Source organism: Limulus polyphemus, unplaced genomic scaffold, assembly GCF_000517525.1.
Source record: "Limulus polyphemus unplaced genomic scaffold, Limulus_polyphemus-2.1.2 Scaffold1021, whole genome shotgun sequence".
Taxonomy (NCBI): domain Eukaryota; kingdom Metazoa; phylum Arthropoda; class Merostomata; order Xiphosura; family Limulidae; genus Limulus; species Limulus polyphemus.
Genome location: NW_013666631.1, coordinates 15,638 through 35,145, shown reverse-complemented (window position 1 = coordinate 35,145; position 19,508 = coordinate 15,638). Strand labels below are relative to the sequence as shown.

Sequence of the window (19,508 nt, the reverse complement as noted above, 5' to 3'; positions counted from 1 at the left end):
AAGTGTAATGTATCATAAAGCCTACCTCAACTTACACAACTCATCAAACTATAACTATTGAAGTCTGAAGAGTTTGTCTTCTCTTACATTTGTTTTTTTTTAATATAAAAACCAAAGAGAGTAACTAACTTACTACCTCTTATGTCCTTGGATTAAGGAGTTCCAAGCACTTGTTCCAAGAGGATCAATGTGGATTCCTGTCCCAGATCGAGCAGATCCCATCACAAACCATCGATATGGCGGCCTCTTTTCTTCCCCAGCAAATTTGAAAAGGTCATCACTAAAATATTTTGGAATTTCGTAATCTTCCAACAACTTTTTTCGTCGAGGGTGCTGGGAAATTAAAAATATTTTATTCTTTTTCCTAAGTTAGTAACTGTTTCATGATAAGTATAGAAGCATTATCTCATTCACTACCACGAGTGCATGGAATTCTTTACCACAATGAAGAAAATGTAATTCACTTGACCAGTAATAAAAGTAGTTTACAGTTATCTTTTCTTACATCTGAAGTAATACTGAGGCAGTGATATTGCTTAAAATAATAACAGCAATGGTACTAAATTGATAAAATAATACATTCTAATTTTTATGAGTAGAAATAAAAGAAAAATTATATTCAATTAACTATACTGATAGTCAAGTTAATTTTTAGTTTTTCTCTATAAACATACATTCTGTGATCAGAATATATCATTATTATCTACTGTTCATAGATCAACCAATGTTGTAAGCAAACTCCACAGACAGTGATGAGTCAGAAAAGTAGGTTATAAATTATAGCAAGTTCCTAGCCATAACATACTAAAAACAGAATACAATTAGAAAAAAAAGAATTTAAAGACTTTACAGAATTCTTTGAAAAAACATTTTATGAGCTTTTAGACTTAAAAAGGTGCAAAAGTCTAAAAGCTGACAATGAGAATGATGGGTTTGAAGAGTAAGGTATGATGTCATCAATCAACATTCTTCTAAAGAATATTTTAGATGATATACCCAGAAGTATTTTTGAATATTTAGTCAACTTTACAGTATTTTGATAGATTAGTAAGTTGCAACATATATATATATATATATTTAGCTGATACATCAAAATATTAAATAGACACACACACATATATATAATTATATATTTCAGTTATGTTTTACAATTATTATTATTATTTTTTATTTTGTAGTGCAAATACAGAAAATCACAATGCAATGTCTTCTTCAGACTGCCAAGACTAAATTTACAAGTTACTGAGGGTGCTGAAAAGCCTAGGAAGAACATGAATTCATAAATGAATAAATAAAACTCCATAAGACTAGAAAGAGCACTTTAAAGTTAAATTATTTTTCTTCTAGCAGACAAACAATGTCATACTTGAGATGCTAAAAAGACTGGAGGTATGTGAAGACTTGAGCTGTATAGAGGACTTATCCCGACCCTATAAATTCTAGTAATTCTTTACTACACATAGAAGACATTTAACCAAACATGCTGGTTGCATTACATATAATTTTGACCATGTCTGTTTCTGTTGCTATTGTTGAAAGGATCTACTTAAAACTAAAGTCTATCAAAAGTCTAATGATCCACAATTAGTCAGAGAGGCTGAATAGTGTCAATATGACTTAAATCAAAAACAAAATTCCAATAATCAATTACAGTGATTTAATAAACAAGTTTTAAAAACTGAAGTAAGCCAATAAAATATGAATGTGTGAAATAAAGAACTGAAAATGTGAATTCTCACCATACTGATTATCGCATCTGTATGGAGTTTGTATAATTAGAAAGTGGTATTATTTTTATTACTTTCTTAAGCCAATAAAATAGTTACGTACATTTTTAGCTATACTTGAAAGATCCTTACTCTTACCTACTGTCTTGGACACTAACCATAATGTGACTATCTGCGTTTATAAAATTCAAGCAATCGTATATTTAAATAATTTGTTCAGTCTATTTTGTACGTATAAATACATGCTAATAAAGTGGCCAATCAGTGTAGGTATACTAGTAAATTATATTTGAGTATTTACCTTTAACTCATATTATTATCTAAAACAGGCATATACAACTTCCTCCAGGTCAGGGTCTGGATAACAATTTTTAAATGTACTTGCAGGCCATACCATATGAACCAAAATTGTAGCTAATAATCCACATTTTAATATTATATGTTTTAAGTTCTTAAATTTATAAGGCATTATTAAAAAAATAATCCTTAGCTACCCCCTAATGTGAGAAATGTGTCATTTTTTCTGTAGGCCTCTTCTCTTCTCTAATTTATTCACCACCCTTCAAATAATTACGAAGTTTAATGTAAACTACTCATTATAATATCATCATTGATCAAACAAAGCACAATTTTCCTAGCCTTCAATCTTGTTTGGTTACAGTGCCATCAAATAGAAAATCACACCCCTCTTGACACACCCACCTGCCACACCCTCTCTTTCAGGATTTGTTAATAGTTCTCATTTACATTTAATACTGTATTAGTTATAACCAACAGAAAGCCAATGTTTTCATCTATCAAATGATATATTACGTTTTATGTTCAGAGAATTCTCAATTTCTCTTTTAGTACAAGCTTCGTTTCCACTGGAAAGATATCAACCAGCTTGGATGAATTTGTAATGGCTCTTGTCACATAGTTAGAAAGCCAAAAATTGTGATAGTTATGGGATATTATCTGCTTTTTGCATGTTATTATTCTATTTTCTTTAGTGCATTATTTAATAGGAAACTCTTTAGGTTAGCTAAGATCAGATTGCATAAAACAAATAATAATAATATAATACAAAATGCGAGTTCATGGGTCAGAGTCAATTATATTTTAAGAACCCACTGTGAGCCTGATAAAACCACCTTATGGGCTGTACGTTGCACATGCCTGATCTACAAGGAGAAATTGCATTTTTATCTATTATCTTTCTTGTATGTTCCAATTTTCATAGAGAGTTATGAATGCATAAGTCAAGAATACATGGAATGAATTGTTAATCTGATAATTTTAGTCAGAAGGCAGTAATTCAACAGAAAATACCTAGCAATAAGTTAGTTTAAACTTTTAATTATATAAGCCAAGAATACATGGAATGAATTGTTAATCTGATAATTTTAGTCAGAAGGGCAGTAATTCAACAGAAAATACCTAGCAATAAGTTAGTTTAAACTTTTAATTATATTTTGTATTAATTTTTACTTTTACTTGAATATAATTTGTTTCTCAATTCCTTAAATGCTATAAAAACTTTTTATTGTTTAACTTAAGAGATCTGTTGTAAAGATATATACATGTCAAACTTGTCTTAATATAAACAAAATAAATTTGCAAAAGAACATAAAAGGCAAGCATATCAAAGTGGCAGATGCTATTATTAGTGGAAATACACCTAAAAGTATGCTAACATACTGCTATTTGTTATTGTAGTATTTGTGAGCTGCAACAGTACATAGTAGTTTATAAGTTTGTATTTTTATTATGACGAAACTTGTTAATCAATATTTTAACTGCTCTTGTTGTAAATGTAAGAAATATTTGGCTAATTAAAAAGGTAATTCAATATTAAAGTTACATATCCTACCTCTCCAAAACTGCTGTCAAAGATATAAAGTGGACTGTCATCTTGGTTGTGTTCCATATAATGAACAAAATATTTCATCTTCAATTTCACACTGTACCCTTCATTATCCTCTCCACACTTAAACCTCTGGTTACGATACTTCCTTGCTAAGCGCTATGGAAAAATAACAGTCTTCTGTAACAACCTGTAGAAACAGTTTTCTTTTAATTGTTTAACTAAATACAATCATAACATTAATAGGCTTCACTAAATTGTATAGGTTTTTAGCTGCTGCATTTAAATGTTCCTCAGTTTGAATTGAAACTTCCAGAGCCCGAATGACAAAGTAAAAGAAGTTGATATTCTGTTTGAGTTTCATATAGAAGATTTGTGTGTATCGTAATATGAAGTACCAAGTAGTCTTTACAGGACACCTCATGTAAGTACAATTTCATAACATTAATGTGGTTTCTGACACCTGCATTTTATTTTTTACCATGCTCTTTCTCGTGATTCTGACATCCTTGCAGAATAAGTAAACACTCATTAATTTTAAATAGGTTCATATAGAAAGTTGTAATATTAATCACTACATTTTTCCATGTATTTACGTAACACAGTTTTACTATTAATTTTTATTCTTGGTAATATTTATGTTGTCTTGGATATAAAAAAAAAATTATTTTAAAGATCATTGTAGAACAGCTTTTAAGTCATAAATGTTATTTTGATGTGTATGAGCCCCACTGTATCTGCACTAGTATTAATCAATGTATACTACATGCATAGAAGTAGTAGACTGTGTACATGCACATATGTTTATCAAAGTTATAAAAATTGCCACGGTGCAAACTAACATATTGCACAAGATAAAGAAAGTTAAATGAACTTTTGTCACACCATATAATAAAAAAAGACACAAATGATGCACTGCTCAGATACGCAATTTTGGTATAAATAATTGGATCTAGGAAACAGCAAGTATTGCTTACAAAGACCACTTCATAAAAGATTTCTTCATAAAAAAATATAAAATATAAGTGTACTGTTCTATATGTACCATTAATATACTTCATAAAACATGTCCTCTTATGAAACTTAAACTGTCTAACCACCCATTAGCATTACACTCATCAAACCAATTGCACAGAAACATTATTCTCATTTTTCCAATAAAAATGTTTGAAATTATGTTAACAATAAAGAAATATATAATATCATCATCATTTGGCTGTGTATTCCAATGGCAGATATTATCCAGGGAATTAATCAATTACCAACTGAACAACACAATTATACTTCTATTATCACTAGTTAAGCTTTGATTTGTTTTAGATCTTAAAACAGACATAAAAATATAAATAATGTATTCTCTTTCAACAAGGAAAATAGAGTATTATATATTGGAATACCTTTAATAAAATTAAACCCGCTGTTCATTATAATACTTATCTTGGAAAACAGTTTAGACTTGCAGCAAATTTTTGGGAAGGTTTCTTTTAAGGTCTTTATGGGTAATCTCCTAATGACATTTTTTACTTATACAATAAACTAAATACACAAGATACTAATGTAGCAAACAATAAGATTATATAACAAAATCAAAATGTCTTAGAAAGGATTCTTGCAAAAAAAGAAGTAATATTACTATATTGTAAACATTTGTGGTTTATACTTTATAATTATGTTTTGCAAATTTGTCCAATTCAGTATTAGTGTTTGAATGACAGAAACTTATTAAACTATCATACACAGGACTAAAGCTCATGTTAAACAAAATTGTGTGTATATTATGCAAAAAATGTTATTTGCAAAAACTTGAAAACTACATACTATGTACATTTTTCATTGTCTTATAATTTTTTTACAAGTTTTAGATAATATCAATTTTTTTAGAAATGAAATATTTTATACCAAATATAGAATGGAATTTTTATACATGGTGTGCTAATTTTATAACAACACCAAAGACACACTCCTTGAAAGAGCAACACTGTATCATGATTTTAGTAAATGAAGTTCACACTTCAGGTTAATTGCTGTTAAAAAACAGAGGAATCTTGCAAACTACTTGCCAAAAAAATGCTTATGTCTACTAGAATTTTTACGGCTCATTTCCATTGCTGTGGTTGCGCCAGTTATAAGCTTTGTAAGTGTGATTTTTATGCTCCAAACTATCTCAAAACTGCAAAGTAAACTAGCTTCACAACAGACCATATGGGTAACCTGATGACAATCACACTCAAGGGGCCTAGACTTCTACCATAATTAGACCATGAAAATCTATGTAAACAAGGACCAATAAAAGTTTTAGTAAGCTTCCAAGTTCTAAACTGAATAGTGTAAATAAGTAACACATATGTAAATTTAAATGTAAATCTTTTCCTGAAAAAATTCTAATCACTCTGTACATATAATTGTTCCCCATACATGCTATGTTTACATTTTCCTTATCTATAAATGTATTTCCAATAGATACCTTTCTGTACACTGTAACTATTTTTTGTGCATCTGGCTGAGATTTCGCACATGCCACTAAACTTGTGCTATCTCCCACCTAAGATAAGTGTTATAATGTAAACTATGTTAGTGCATGATATAATCTTCATGTGACATTAGCCCACCACCAACAGAAAAACACATCTTCCATGCACAATAAATCCTCATAAGCATTTGCACTTAAACTTAATTTCATTCTTAGACAAGGCAAGAATAGTGTGAAATGGTAGTGGGGAGGAAGGGTGGGTAGGTGTGAAGAGAGTTAAGTATTGGAAATACATTTTCAGGTAAGGAAAATGTTAACTTTCAAAAAGATAGGCTTAACTCTCTGTTGGCAAAAAGTAACTAGAATCTCACACTGATGTGGAGCCAGTGCAATTGCAAAAACCTAGATGAGCTCCCTTTGGAGAAGGCAACTGTTTGTTTATTTGAAGTTAAGCACAAAGCTATGCAATGGGCTATCTGTGCTCTGTCCACCATGGGTATTGAATCCTGGATTCTAGCATTGTAAGTCTGCAGACATGCCACTGGGGGGCAAGAGAAGGTCAGTGGAGTGTCACATCCTATAGTGGGGCTTACTAAAGCGGTAATACTTATGGGAGACTGCATCCACCTCATGCAGGGTATTCTCTTTGTCCAAATAGAAGTCTGAAAAGAGGAAGGCAAAATGTGTCACAGGGATAGGTAGAAAAAGACATGAAACAGAGCATTTGTACACAACAGGTTGGTTGGACACTAACATTTTCTAACACTGAAATGTATTTTCAATAGATACATACCTCTCTCGTCACATATAGCTTTCCCAATTCAGTGCTGCCATCTATATGCAACCTTTTTTGCATACCACTAGCTTTGAAACTTCCACCTTATCTCACGTTTCCATGTGATATTGTTGCATCATAGCATGCAAATGAGCATGTGACAACCCTTCACCAATAGGAGTACAACACTGTTTCCTACTACAGCTGGTTCACTTTATACTGATTATTCAATCATTACTTAGAGATTAGTCAAGAAAATAAGATGCATCAGAAGTTGAGAGGAAGGATGAAAAGAGGTGAATCTCTATCAAAAAATACATTTTCAGTGTCGGGAAATGCTAACTTCTTATACGATATGTAATATCCTCTCACACAGAGCTAGAATTGAATGCAAAATTTTAACTATAGGAACTCCCTTCATGAAGAGAACCTATGGAGTTCAACACCCTATACCATGGAACAGTACATGGGAACACCTCTGGAAGACCACACCTTGTCTGTACCAGGGTACAGTCTAAACAAAGAGAGGAGAGGAAGGGAAGTATTGAAAGATGGACAGGATATACAAGCACAGTCCAGAACATGTATCAGGCTTATAGAATTGCTATATGTGTAGGGTGGCTAGGGCATGTCAGAGCATACATGGAGGGTCTACTCCAGTCCAAAACCACATGGCACCATAAAATCGGCTTCTGGGCCAATGGTAGGAGAAGGGTCCCTACCATCATCACCTCAAGCCCAGTGAGATGGAATGAGAGATTAACACTCAAGCTGTAATTGTGTAAGGACTTACATTGGCTAGTCTTGCACTAATCCAACATCAGACCACCTGGGAACCCAACATCTGGACAGAGGTAGGATGGGAAAAACCAGCCAAGGGGGTGAACTGTACTAAACCACCATCCTACTCTCTACCAAATGAAAATTGTCACACCAGGACAGCCTCTATGGTCCACCATCCCAGAAGCTAGGAACTGGTAAGTGGCAAGGACTCCTATAGTCCCCTAAAAGAAAAAAAAAGGGGTGAAAGCACATTGGAAAGTTCAGAGGAGAGCATCACTATAAGGCAATGTAACAGATGACCATGAAATGCTATTTTTAAAGCATGCCAGCACTAGATTTTAAACTAGGCATGGAGGATGCACAAGGATCCCCTCTGTCTGCTTTACTTATGATAGTCTATGAGTGGGAATGGCCTGAATTGGACCTTGTTTAAGATAATGAGAACTGTAAGGATACCTTGAGTAGTCTTGAGGAACATTCCATCTCATGGGTGATCATAATATCAAGTCGAGATGGCCCTACACAGTGTGGATTTGATATAAGTATACCCCAGCAGGCAATATTTGCCACTGAACAGGATCCTGTGAGGTATGAGAGGGCCCTGGAAAAATATGGTAAAAAAAACAAAAAACTTACCCAGTCAGAGATGGTACGAGGTGTGGAGAACAGTGACTAGAGGCAATTCATAGCCTAAGAAAGAAGAAACAGCCAAATGATGTAGACAGTGTGCGACAAAAGTTTGAGGGGCCATACACATGCCAGCCCAAACAATCTCTTCCAATAAATGGCAGAAGTAAGCAGCTAGAATGAGTAAGGTTATGAATGTGATAGGAGGTCACCAGGAAGCACAAATGTGAATTCCCATCCAACAAAAAATATGTTAAGTGGAAGAGCTGATGGAGCCATCCAATAAGGGTAATGGGATGAAGGATTCAATGGAATGAAGACATGAGATCAGGAACCATGAAAAGGAGAAGTATGGGCCAAATAACAACAGGCCACACATACAGGGTAGATGAGGTGATCAGGATCCACACAAAAAAATAAAATTGATAAATGTAAGGTAGAAATATGCGTATTAACGCACTACCACCATTACACACTGTAAATGTTCGTGTGAGAAAAATGAGATCCAGATTGTTAAGGATATAAGAGCAAGGAAACAGATATGTGAGAAAAGATATGGCATACAGGTCAGAATGTTGATGACTACAGCTGAAAAGGAGGGAATAGGTTGTAAAGAAGAGATGGTATAAGGAACAGGAAGCCAAAGGTTCAAAGGAAGGAAGGGTAAGAGGATGGAGAACAACAATAAGGTCCCAGATGGGAAGGCTAGAAGGATGAGGAGGATGAAGGAGGTTAAAAGAACAGAAGAGCATAGTAAGGAATGAGGAGGAAAATAATCCCAAGGGAAAATGAGAAAATAGTAGAGAGAGATGCTCGGTAGCCAGCAATAGTCGAAACAGATAAGCCCAAGGTAAAAGGCCATGTGAAAACTCTGATAGATGGGGAACTGAATGACAAGGGAAAAAACAACCCTGTAGCCAACAGTAAAAAATATACCATTTATGCTTATACACCAAGAGGGGGGCAGACAAACAGAATGAATGGGAAAAGAGGATGATCGCATGCAAAGAGAGACCAAAATATTATGCAGAGGACCCTACAAATCCCACATTTGAAGCAAAAGCAATGACACAGCTGGATGGAAGAGAAAAGTACAAGGCTGAAGAAGAGCAGACTTTAGAAGGCTCAAAAGAGGAAACTACTAATGAGCTGGCCAACAGGGTGCCACCAGTACAACCCGAAAAAGATTGTTCTGAATGAGGGAAGAGAAAAATAGGGGTAAGCATAAAGGAAGAAGTTAGACCAGTACTGACTGAATAAATCCACTACTAGTGCTGCTGGATGTAGAAAGGAGACTAGAATAGGAGAAGTATGGTATTGTTAGCCTCGATATGAAGAACCACTCCATAATAAATATCTTGTCAGGTTTTGAGAGATGATCATCAAGACTCAGAGCACCTGGGAACCCAACATGGGTTAAGGTTATGAATGTGATAGGAAGACACCAGAAAAAGAGATCAAGGATTGAGAAACAGAGAGAGCATGAAAGAGTGGCCCCCATGTGTTTGATATGGGATACCAGAGTCGAGTTTTCCAAATGAATCATCACCAAACAACCTTGTACAACTGAAAGAAAATTATCTAAAGCCTGAGAAACCACTAAGAGTTCCAAAAGGTTGATATGAAGAATAGATTCCTCTAGGTTTCACGGACCTTAAGCATCAAAACAGTTGAGACAAGTGCCCATCCTGTCAGGGAAGCACCTGTAAAACAATTAAGATGCAGACATAAGAGAGGAAGAGGCACAACCTCCATAGTATTGGTCCTGTCAAGCAACCAGATGAAATAGTCATACAGGGAAGGGATAAAGTGGATAAGGGAAGACAAGGGATCTTGAAAGAGGTTCCACAGATTGTGCAAAGTCTATTGCAAAAGACACAAGTGAGCATGTTCCACAAGGATAAGGAGTTACATGGAAGCCCAAGTCCCCATAAGAGAGAGAACCTTTCATGCAGGAAGATAAGGAGAGAAGAGTATGGTCAGGTGAGTCCTATGAGAATGGAGGTAAAAGAAGCTAGTTGTCCATGACCAAAGGTAAAGTCTGAATGCTGGAGAGATGTGAAGATAAGCATTAGAGCTGTCAACCTTTATCATCTATAGCTCCAAATAAAAAGACCATCAGAGGGTGAGAAAACTCACAGGAAAATAAGGAATGTCGAGAAACTGTCAAAGATGGTACAGAACAATGACAGGATGCCAGTTCCCAGTATTCTGGGGTAGGACAAACAGAGGGGAAATAAAGTTCCGTAGAGGAGTGAGGAACATGAGAAACTCCTTCAATAGCATTCCTGGCCAAAAGGTCTGGCACTGTGTAAGAGAGATGTTGATTGAAGACAGGATCCTCTGTAAGAGGGAATGGGAAAAGGATACAAAGGGGAAGGAGGGAAAAACAAAGGCTAAAGCTAATGGATAGAACCTGAAGCCCCTAACAGTTAGCTGCAAAAGGAATCCATAAATCGAGCCAAATGAGGCCCCACTATTCCTGGATCCAGAAGACAAAGAGATGCCACTCTTGGGTGAAAGACATATGAGATTGGAGCAAGAGCACCCGAGATGAACACACAGGAAGAGGTGTCCTAGATGCCATCTGTTGATGAAGAGGAAAACAAGATTGAGCTGGCCAAAAAAACAACAACAAGGAGTGTCACAAATCAATACCAAGACACGTGAGACAGGGCAATGGGGAGGGCACACATACAGAAAGAGATAAGACCAATCTTGGTTGAAGACATCCATAACCATAACTGCTGGGTGAGGTATCATAGACCAAAAGAGGGAGAGTTTTGTATGGAGAGGAGTGGTGAAATCACTGATTATTAGCATGACCAATTTAGAACAGATCCAACAAAGTACCTTAGGACAGAGTGACCCAATCTGAAGGAAGAATTCTGTCCAGTTAAGAGAGTTGATACACCACCAACTCTAAAGGTTCTGGGACATGACAGGCTGTCAGATGAACCTGATTAAGTGGGCCCAAAAGGGAAAGTCAAACATGCAGATGCAAAGGTCCCTAGAATAAGTCCCACCCTGACAATGGATTAAAATAAAGTGACCCCAAAGATGAAGAAGGAAATGGGAACACACCCAATGGGCAATCAACAGTTCCAGAACAATGGTGTGAAATGTATGCTCCATGATCCAGACAGACAGATCCTCAAAAAGAGGAAGAAGAGCCATCATAAGATAGGACAGAAGATTGTGAGGGATTTTCTACTGGTTCCAGACTTGTTCCAGAGATGTGAGAGTTTCCAAAAAAGATAGAACCTTTTGCACAGAAAGTATAGGAAATGCAAGAGTCAAGTTGACTACATGATCCATGTCCTGCAGATGATTTGGGAAGGCTGAGACTAACAGAGCCAAGAACTGAAAAAAAAGTCTCCAAGGAGGACCCAGTATTGAGTCTGAGTCAGGAATGACTCGGAAAACTTGACCAGCCAACCAAGATGAGTAGGGTGAATGGCAAAAAAGAAGGACAAGAAAAGGGAAAAGAGAGAAATGGAGAGTTCATTGGGTTGAGGAATAAGACTGAACTCACTAGATTGTGAGAGATGTAAAACCAAAAAGAGAAAACCACTGCATTAGGAATATCCCTGAAGACTTCTGGGCAAAGAAAATGAGCTAAACAGAGGTCAAAGAAGTAAAAAATGAGTAACACAAATGGAAGAGAGAAGAGCATCACATCCAAAAATGTTCCAACAACAGACGAACCATGTAAGCAGGGAGAAGGCTAAACATAAAACCTTGCCAAGGTTTTGAAGAGGACAAACTGTAGCTTCCCAGCAAAACTATCATGGTATAGGGCTTCAGAACAGAAAATGAAGGAAAAAATGGGTAACAAAACAGATGGTTAAGAAAAATGTGAAGACAAGAAAATTGAGCACCAGAGTGTTATTGGAGATAGGAATTAGTCCCATTAAGAGGGGAGAAGGGACTCTAGGAGTCCAAAATCCAAGAACAGAAAATGGGAACAGCTATAAACCATGGTGAAGAAATCCTAGAGTTGAGGAAGAGGCATCTGAGAGTTGGAGTGAAACTGACCCAGGAACATGTCAACATGGATTTGTATGCTTGGAGAAGGAAGAAAACCTAAATAATCCTCAGCATGAGTCATGTAGTAAGGAATAGAAAGAATCAAAAGACACAGGAAAAGTAAAGAAAGAACCTCAGTAAACAATTCCACAAAGAGATTTGTAGAAAAAACATTGTCCTGTACAGGTAAAGAGGCAAGAAAGGCAACAAAGAACCCACAACATGAGCGTAACATTTTCCACAGTCAACAAGTTTTCAGTGGCCACAGACAGAGTAGGAGTAGTGTTAGCAACATCATCAGAACCTCAGGAAGAGGTAGTAATCACAGTCACTTGAAAATTTATGTCTGTTATAGCAACTCTCCAGATCAAATTTTTTTAGCTATTTAGTGATGATGTAGCCTTAAGTCAAATTTAAAGCAAATTAAAAGGAAAACAAAGAAAGTTAACACTGTGAAAAGGAAACATAATTGTCACAAAATTAAGTTTAAATTTAAAGAAACACATTCGTTAAAGACAGTGCCAGGGATAGGAATGAATTTAATTTCAAGTGCAAGTGCTTATGGGGATTACTGTGGAGGATGCATTACCCTCCTGTTGGTTGGAGGGTAATTATTGCATGATGATTACATCATATACAAGACAATCACAGTTCATGTTATAACATGTCTTGGGAAGGAGATAGATCAAGGTTAGTGGCATGTGTAAAACCTCAAAGGCACATGTATGAGTAATAGCTACTGTGTAGAGAGAAGTAGGGATACCATTTTGGAATTTAGGCTACCCACGAATTCACAATACTCATTTTTCAAAACCTTTATGCAACCTCTGAGGCTAAGAAAGTAATTTAAATTTTCCTATGCAACTGGTACAGAAACTTTAAAGATAATATTTTAACAATCAGTTTATACACACACACAAATATATAAACAAGTTTACTATTGTGAGTTAGAGTGACATCCTCAGCTAGAATCTCATTTCTGAAGTATTCTTACAAGATTATTAGATAACTTGTTTAAAAAAAAATTAATATTTATTGATGAAAGAGGTTTTAAGATTTTGGCACAAACCTGCACTACGGCAATCTGCACATAAATGTTCTTAATTTTAAACTAAAATACTACAATAACAGAAGGTAGCTAGTTAAAAGTGCTCATCTACTTTTCTCTGACTGAAGATGTGAGATTTAACCATCCCCACAGCCTCAAAATAAAGGGTGCATTTTTGTGACAATAGGATGCAAACCATGAACCCTCAGTTACAGTTCAAGTAAACTAACCATTAGGCCATGCCCAACTCAATCAAAATGCTACATGTTCTGTTTAGTTGCTGTCACTGCTTAAGCTTAATATTCAGAGAATCATACATAGTCTTGGCTTTGTATTTTTATCTTTTAAGTTACACTGTCAGAATGAGACTGAAGCAGGCCTTACTAATATTGTGAATAATGATACAGAAAAATGTAGCTTACATATTTATTTTATTATGGAGTTTCTTAATTCTGTGTTTTTTCAATACATATACATAATCAAGTTTTCTCAGTATGTTCAAAGTTCAGAGCAGTAGATCAAGTGATCAGAAAGAGCAAAAAACAACAGTAAATGAATGAAGAAAATTATTTCTGTAACTCATTCAAAAATAAATGAACAATACCTTATTCAAAATTTCTTTTACCATGCATCTTTGCACGTTGTTTTATCAGTATAATGTATAATGTCAAATAAAATAAATTTTGTAAAAATGCTTACTTACAATTTTCGATAGCTAGAGTCCAACAGTTAGCATTCACCAATTCTCAATTAGCCATTCACCCCCCCAAAAAAAACAACACTCCTGCACATGTTAAATATTCTTTATTTTCTTGCTCATGAATGATGCTTACAAAGAACATAAATATTAGGAAGTATCCAAACTGAAGCAACAATATATGACTTTAAAAGTTAATTTCAAATAAAAAAACTGGTTCATGTTCAGCAATACACTTTTTATGAAAAAATGTTGAGTGTCTCAACAGTGTAGGTAACAATGAAAATACAAAAAAATTATTTTATACATTAAATGTCAGTCAGGCTATTGCATGGGACAAAATGCAGAAACTTTCATCCCCACAAATAAAGTTACAGAAGAATTAGACTAAATAATTCATGGCAGGAGCAATGTTTTTTCAAAAAGTTTACATATTTGGTCTTCCAGATATGTGGAAAATTCTTAAAAATTATAAAACATTTTGGAATTACATTTCCTTAACTCCACTTACTTACACCAAAATAACTTTAGAAAATGCATTTTCATTAATATATGTGAAATTTCAAATCTGCATATGTAAGCTTACATTTATGCATGGCTAGATAGTGTTTTTGGATATTCTAAACAATTTAAAGCCAAATTACTACAGCTTGATCTTTTATGACTCTATCACAGTATACAGTAATCTAACTCTTTTATGCTATTACCTGTCAATTAACTTTACTCATTTAAAAACAACAACAACAAAAACTTATTATTCAATATTGCACCTTGACATCATGTTAGTTAATTATTTATATCATCTGAAAACAAAACACTGTATTTACAACTTTCTTACTTCACAAAGTAAATGAAACTGGACTGATAATGCAAATACTTGTAAAAGTAATTATTTAAAAAAGAAATGTAAGATATAAGTAACCTGAACTATTAACATACAATTTTTAACTTACAGGTAACGTCCATTTATAGGTTGCCTTCCAATGATCAGTTAAACCAACAATAACTACTGGCTTGTAGAGTTTCTCATATTTCTCTACAAACTGATCAACAGGTACATCTTTTACATGGATACGTTCGACTGTGTCTTTAACTTTGCTTTTATCCAGATCAAACCATTCTGAGTATCTCATTTTTCTCCAACCATCACAGTCTTTCTCCCCTAGTTCTTCATAAAAAACATAAAATCAGATACAAGTGCAACATTTAAATATATAATAAATAATAGAAAATACAAGTCAATTCTTCACATAAGTTTTGGATTTATCCAATTTGAACAATATGTGAATAAAATGTATGTAGGCAAATAAAATGCAATTAAGCTTTGAGTTCATAAGTACTTTTGGATAATAATACACTTTGATTTTAACTTTTAGAGTGCACATTAACTACTGTATGGCTTTAAATTTTAACTGTAGTTTCTTTGAAATGCAGTACAAAACTTAAGACTTGTAATAAAAAAAAAACAAGAATGGTTCTAAGACAGACTTTCTTCTTTTTAATATTCTTAGTTAATTTAATAAATTAACAAACAACAAAAGACCATTTGTTCTTCAAGGCTGTTCCTGAACACACACCCTTGAGAAAAAGTACTAATTTAAATCCACCTTTTATTTTTCAAGAAATAATCTACACCCTCTTAAAGTTGTTTAAGGTGTCAGCCCTTTCAACTACTGCCAACAACTCATTCCACAAGCTAACTACCCTATTAACAAATATAAAACTGTCTTAACTGAAGGATAGCAGCTTTTTTTACAAATAAGATATTTCAACCTATCCCTATAAAATAAATCTCCATCCCCAGAATCATCATAATAGTTTTTTATAATAATATTCCAAGCAAGGCCTAACTAAAGATTTGTAAACTACTGAGATATAACAACATTTCTTAATTTGCAACCAATATATCTATAAAAGTTCAATTAGCTGGATACATTCTTCTACAGATTAGATACTTTTTATAACTACATGAACCAAAAAAGACCCTACATCCAGTTCACCCTTCAACAATCAATACATCAGTTTTCTGCAACGATTAAAGTTAATGACAGACAAACCCATATGTAAAGCCAACACACAATGGAATCTCTTTGAACTATAAATCCACAAAATCCCTTCATTAAAACAATCTACAATTCTCTCTTACACTTTAGCTCTTTATATACTTTTAGAGAAAGTAAAGAAACAATTGAATACAATCATACTAAACCAAAATAATGTATGAATGATGCATCCACTTTAGTTTTACTCTATTAGCAGTAGAGCTTGTAATCTGTCAAAATAAAGTGGTCTGAACAGGTTTCAAAGGTCATTGCATAACACACAACATTGTTTACTGATTCACATGCAAAGTTTGTAGAAAATTTACACTGGCAAGATCTGTAGGCTTTTCATGAATATATAAATGAGCATCTTAGAAACTGCAATAAAAAACACACTCTAAAACTCCACTTGGTTTACATTTCAGTCAACAGCATGCCTATAATTACATACAAATTATATTACTTTCTTTACAAAACTTCTGTACAGAGAATTAGTTCCAATTAATTTCTTCATTACAGAAAGTTTATTGATCAGCACTAAAAAAAAACTACTACTGAACACTAATGCCAGTGGTTGGCTTGTTCTTGATGTAGATAGGAACTGAGAATACAAACCTTATTCACTGTCCAAATTGATTAATTATCCAATAGTATACGTACATATATTTATTAATAGTGTCCTTTTAACCAAAATTTCATCCAAAACATTATTGTTTTCTCATACAACATTTTGTAATTTTTGATCTATTATAATAAAAATAATATTTTCTTTAATTATATCTACTGATAAAACAATATCATATCAATGAATCATTATATTTTCCAGTATGTTATTAATTTTAGTATAATATCAATTTACATATGAACATGCCTAATGGCTCATCATATAGTTAGAGAAACTGGGATTACAAAAATGTATTAATTATCTTAGTGTAAATATATACTTGTATTTACGTACACCCATACACACAAATATGTACATCAATGTAGTTATCTTTTGCAAGAGTAGTCTATAGCTCATTTTCTTGTATTACTTTTATATACTGTTTTCTTTCTAATAATTTGTTTTAGTTATGTAACCCAAATGAATGTTGATGTATTATCAGTGCAGCTGTTTAAGTATACAAGCATTGTTCATTCTTTGCTTTTATCTTCAGCCCTGTTCCATTCAGTTGTGTCTGATGTAGGCCTAAGACTAAAATGTAATACCACATACATTTTTTTGTGAGAATGAAAGAAAGCATTTGTATGACACAATATACTTTTTTGACAAAGTAATAATAACTTTACTACTACTAGCAACAAAGTAACCATGCACTGCAGAAAATTTAGCTTTATTTGGTGTTACTATTAATACAGGAATTATTCTGAATAACCAAGTTCCAATCTCTTACGGATTACTAGTCTATCATTCCTTCACTTCATCTACCCTGGTTTTTGACATTCCTGTCATTTGCTTTCTGCATTTCAATAATAATGCTAATAATCTACATAAAACTACTACTAAGCATGATAAACTCCTCAAAGTCAAGCCAGTGCTTGATCATCTAACAGTTTTTCCAGCTCACTATAACCCTTCTAGGGAACTATCTATTGATGAACAAGTGGGGGGGGGGGGATCATGTTGTGGGCTCTGGCAGAAGCGTGACTGGATACTGTCAAAATTTTAAAGTATTCTCTAGTACGGAGGTGTCCATACCTTCCAAGGGCTTAGCTGACACAGCTGGAATGACTCTGTTGGAAAAGTACCTTAGAAAAGCACATTTTCTCTTTACTGATAACTTTTCAAACATTGTTTAATAAGTTGCTTTCACTTGGCACTTTGGGAAGAACAAGGCCCACTTCTCAGATAAATTAAAAATAGAAGTCACAGTTTTTCAGCTGTGTCTCATTGACTGCAGTGAAGTGGACTGATAAAAAGATATGTTTATCGTTTTTCTATAATGCACAGTACCTACAGTAATGGGAGTGACAAGACGACAGGATTAACAAGCCACAGATAATTGTGGATTACAAAAAGTTCATGGGAGGGGTTGATCTTAACGATCAATTTCTCAGCTCTACATAAAACTGGAAAATTATATAAGAAACTTTTCATTAGACATTTCTATTGTTAATTCATGTCACACAGGTAAGTAAGTGCACAGTTAACTTCTGCTTTAGAACTGGTGTGGAATCTCTCATCAAATCACTAATTTCATGTCAAGGAGAGCCTTCTCATTTGTTAAGTATTCCATCACTATCTCTGTTAGATGCACATGAGCAGCTTTCACCTGGGAAGCACTTTCCAGCATTTACTGAAGAAAGGAAAATGTACAGAATGTGCCCCCACAAAAGTTTAATTAAGATGAGTTGCAAGCAATGCAAGGTTAATCTGTGTGTGTAAGGTACTTTGAAGAGTATCATACTTATGAGATTCTTTAAAGAAGTTAACTTTTTTCTACTAAAGTTAGTCAATATGCTATGGCTAATTAGGTTTTTTAACTTCTGCACTTGCTACAAATGTTCTGAAAATAAATAAAACAAAGGCTGACCACTTTTACTTTCTTCAGTAGAGGTTTGGTGTATATAACACCTTGTTTTCTATTTGTTTTTTTAAACCATTACTCAGCATTTCTATTTAGGTCTTATCTTTGTTTCAAACACAATTCTATTTGTTAATGTTTATGAATTTGCACATTGCATTGAATTTCTAAATGTTTATTTTTTGCATATTAGTGTTTAGGCAAAGACTTTTTTTTGACTATGCATATATTTTTGAAAATAAAAAAATTCAGCTTTTGTGTACCTTGCATATATTTAGTTATTATATATTACTGTGCTCAATTTTCAGTATAATTTTGTACATATCTTATGTTTAGTTTCTGCTCAAGAATTGTGTGCATAGTTCTCAGTATTTGTCTGGTTAGTGTATAACTTTATAGTTTGCACATAAGCTCTTCACAACTTGAACTGCATTGTTAATTATTTTTTGTTCTACTCATGACTTGTACTGAATTGTATAAAGTACATTTACTTACATATAAAGTTGGTTAATTTATTTTTCCTATTTATATTTTTACTCCTAGTACTTAGTATATGTGGTTATTGCTGATGATCCTGTTTGGTTTGGGTATCTTGATTTGTACCTTTTGTATACAATTTTATTTTCTGCCTTTATAACTTTTTTGTAAAGTATCAAAATAAATAGATTGTGATTTATATTTAAATATTTATATATTTAAACAGAAAAGTGAGGCTTTTAGACTGCAGAGTAAAGATAGCAAGAAGAAAGAAAAAGTACAACTGTTACAAGCTCATTTTTCACATTTATCTCTTTCATTTTAAAGCACTAAGCCTAACTCACTTCTAAGACCCTGCACTCAGTCATTGATGAATCTAAACTTTTCTAGGCCTAACACTCATAAATCAGTTTTTTGTTTCCACAAAAGTACTTATTTTGAGTTAATACAATAATATAATGA

The 19,508-nt window shown here is 33.7% G+C and overlaps 1 protein-coding gene across 1 annotated transcript in view; it reads right to left on the bottom strand.

Moving 5' to 3' along the window:
* Positions 1–19,508, bottom strand: part of LOC106461737 (bifunctional arginine demethylase and lysyl-hydroxylase JMJD6-A-like) — a 42,626-nt gene that overhangs the window by 18,158 nt on the left and 4,960 nt on the right. Inside the window, 3 exon segments of the mRNA XM_013921584.2 lie at positions 137–333; positions 3,580–3,732; positions 14,956–15,170. Coding sequence (XP_013777038.1) covers positions 137–333; positions 3,580–3,732; positions 14,956–15,170 — 565 coding nt within the window.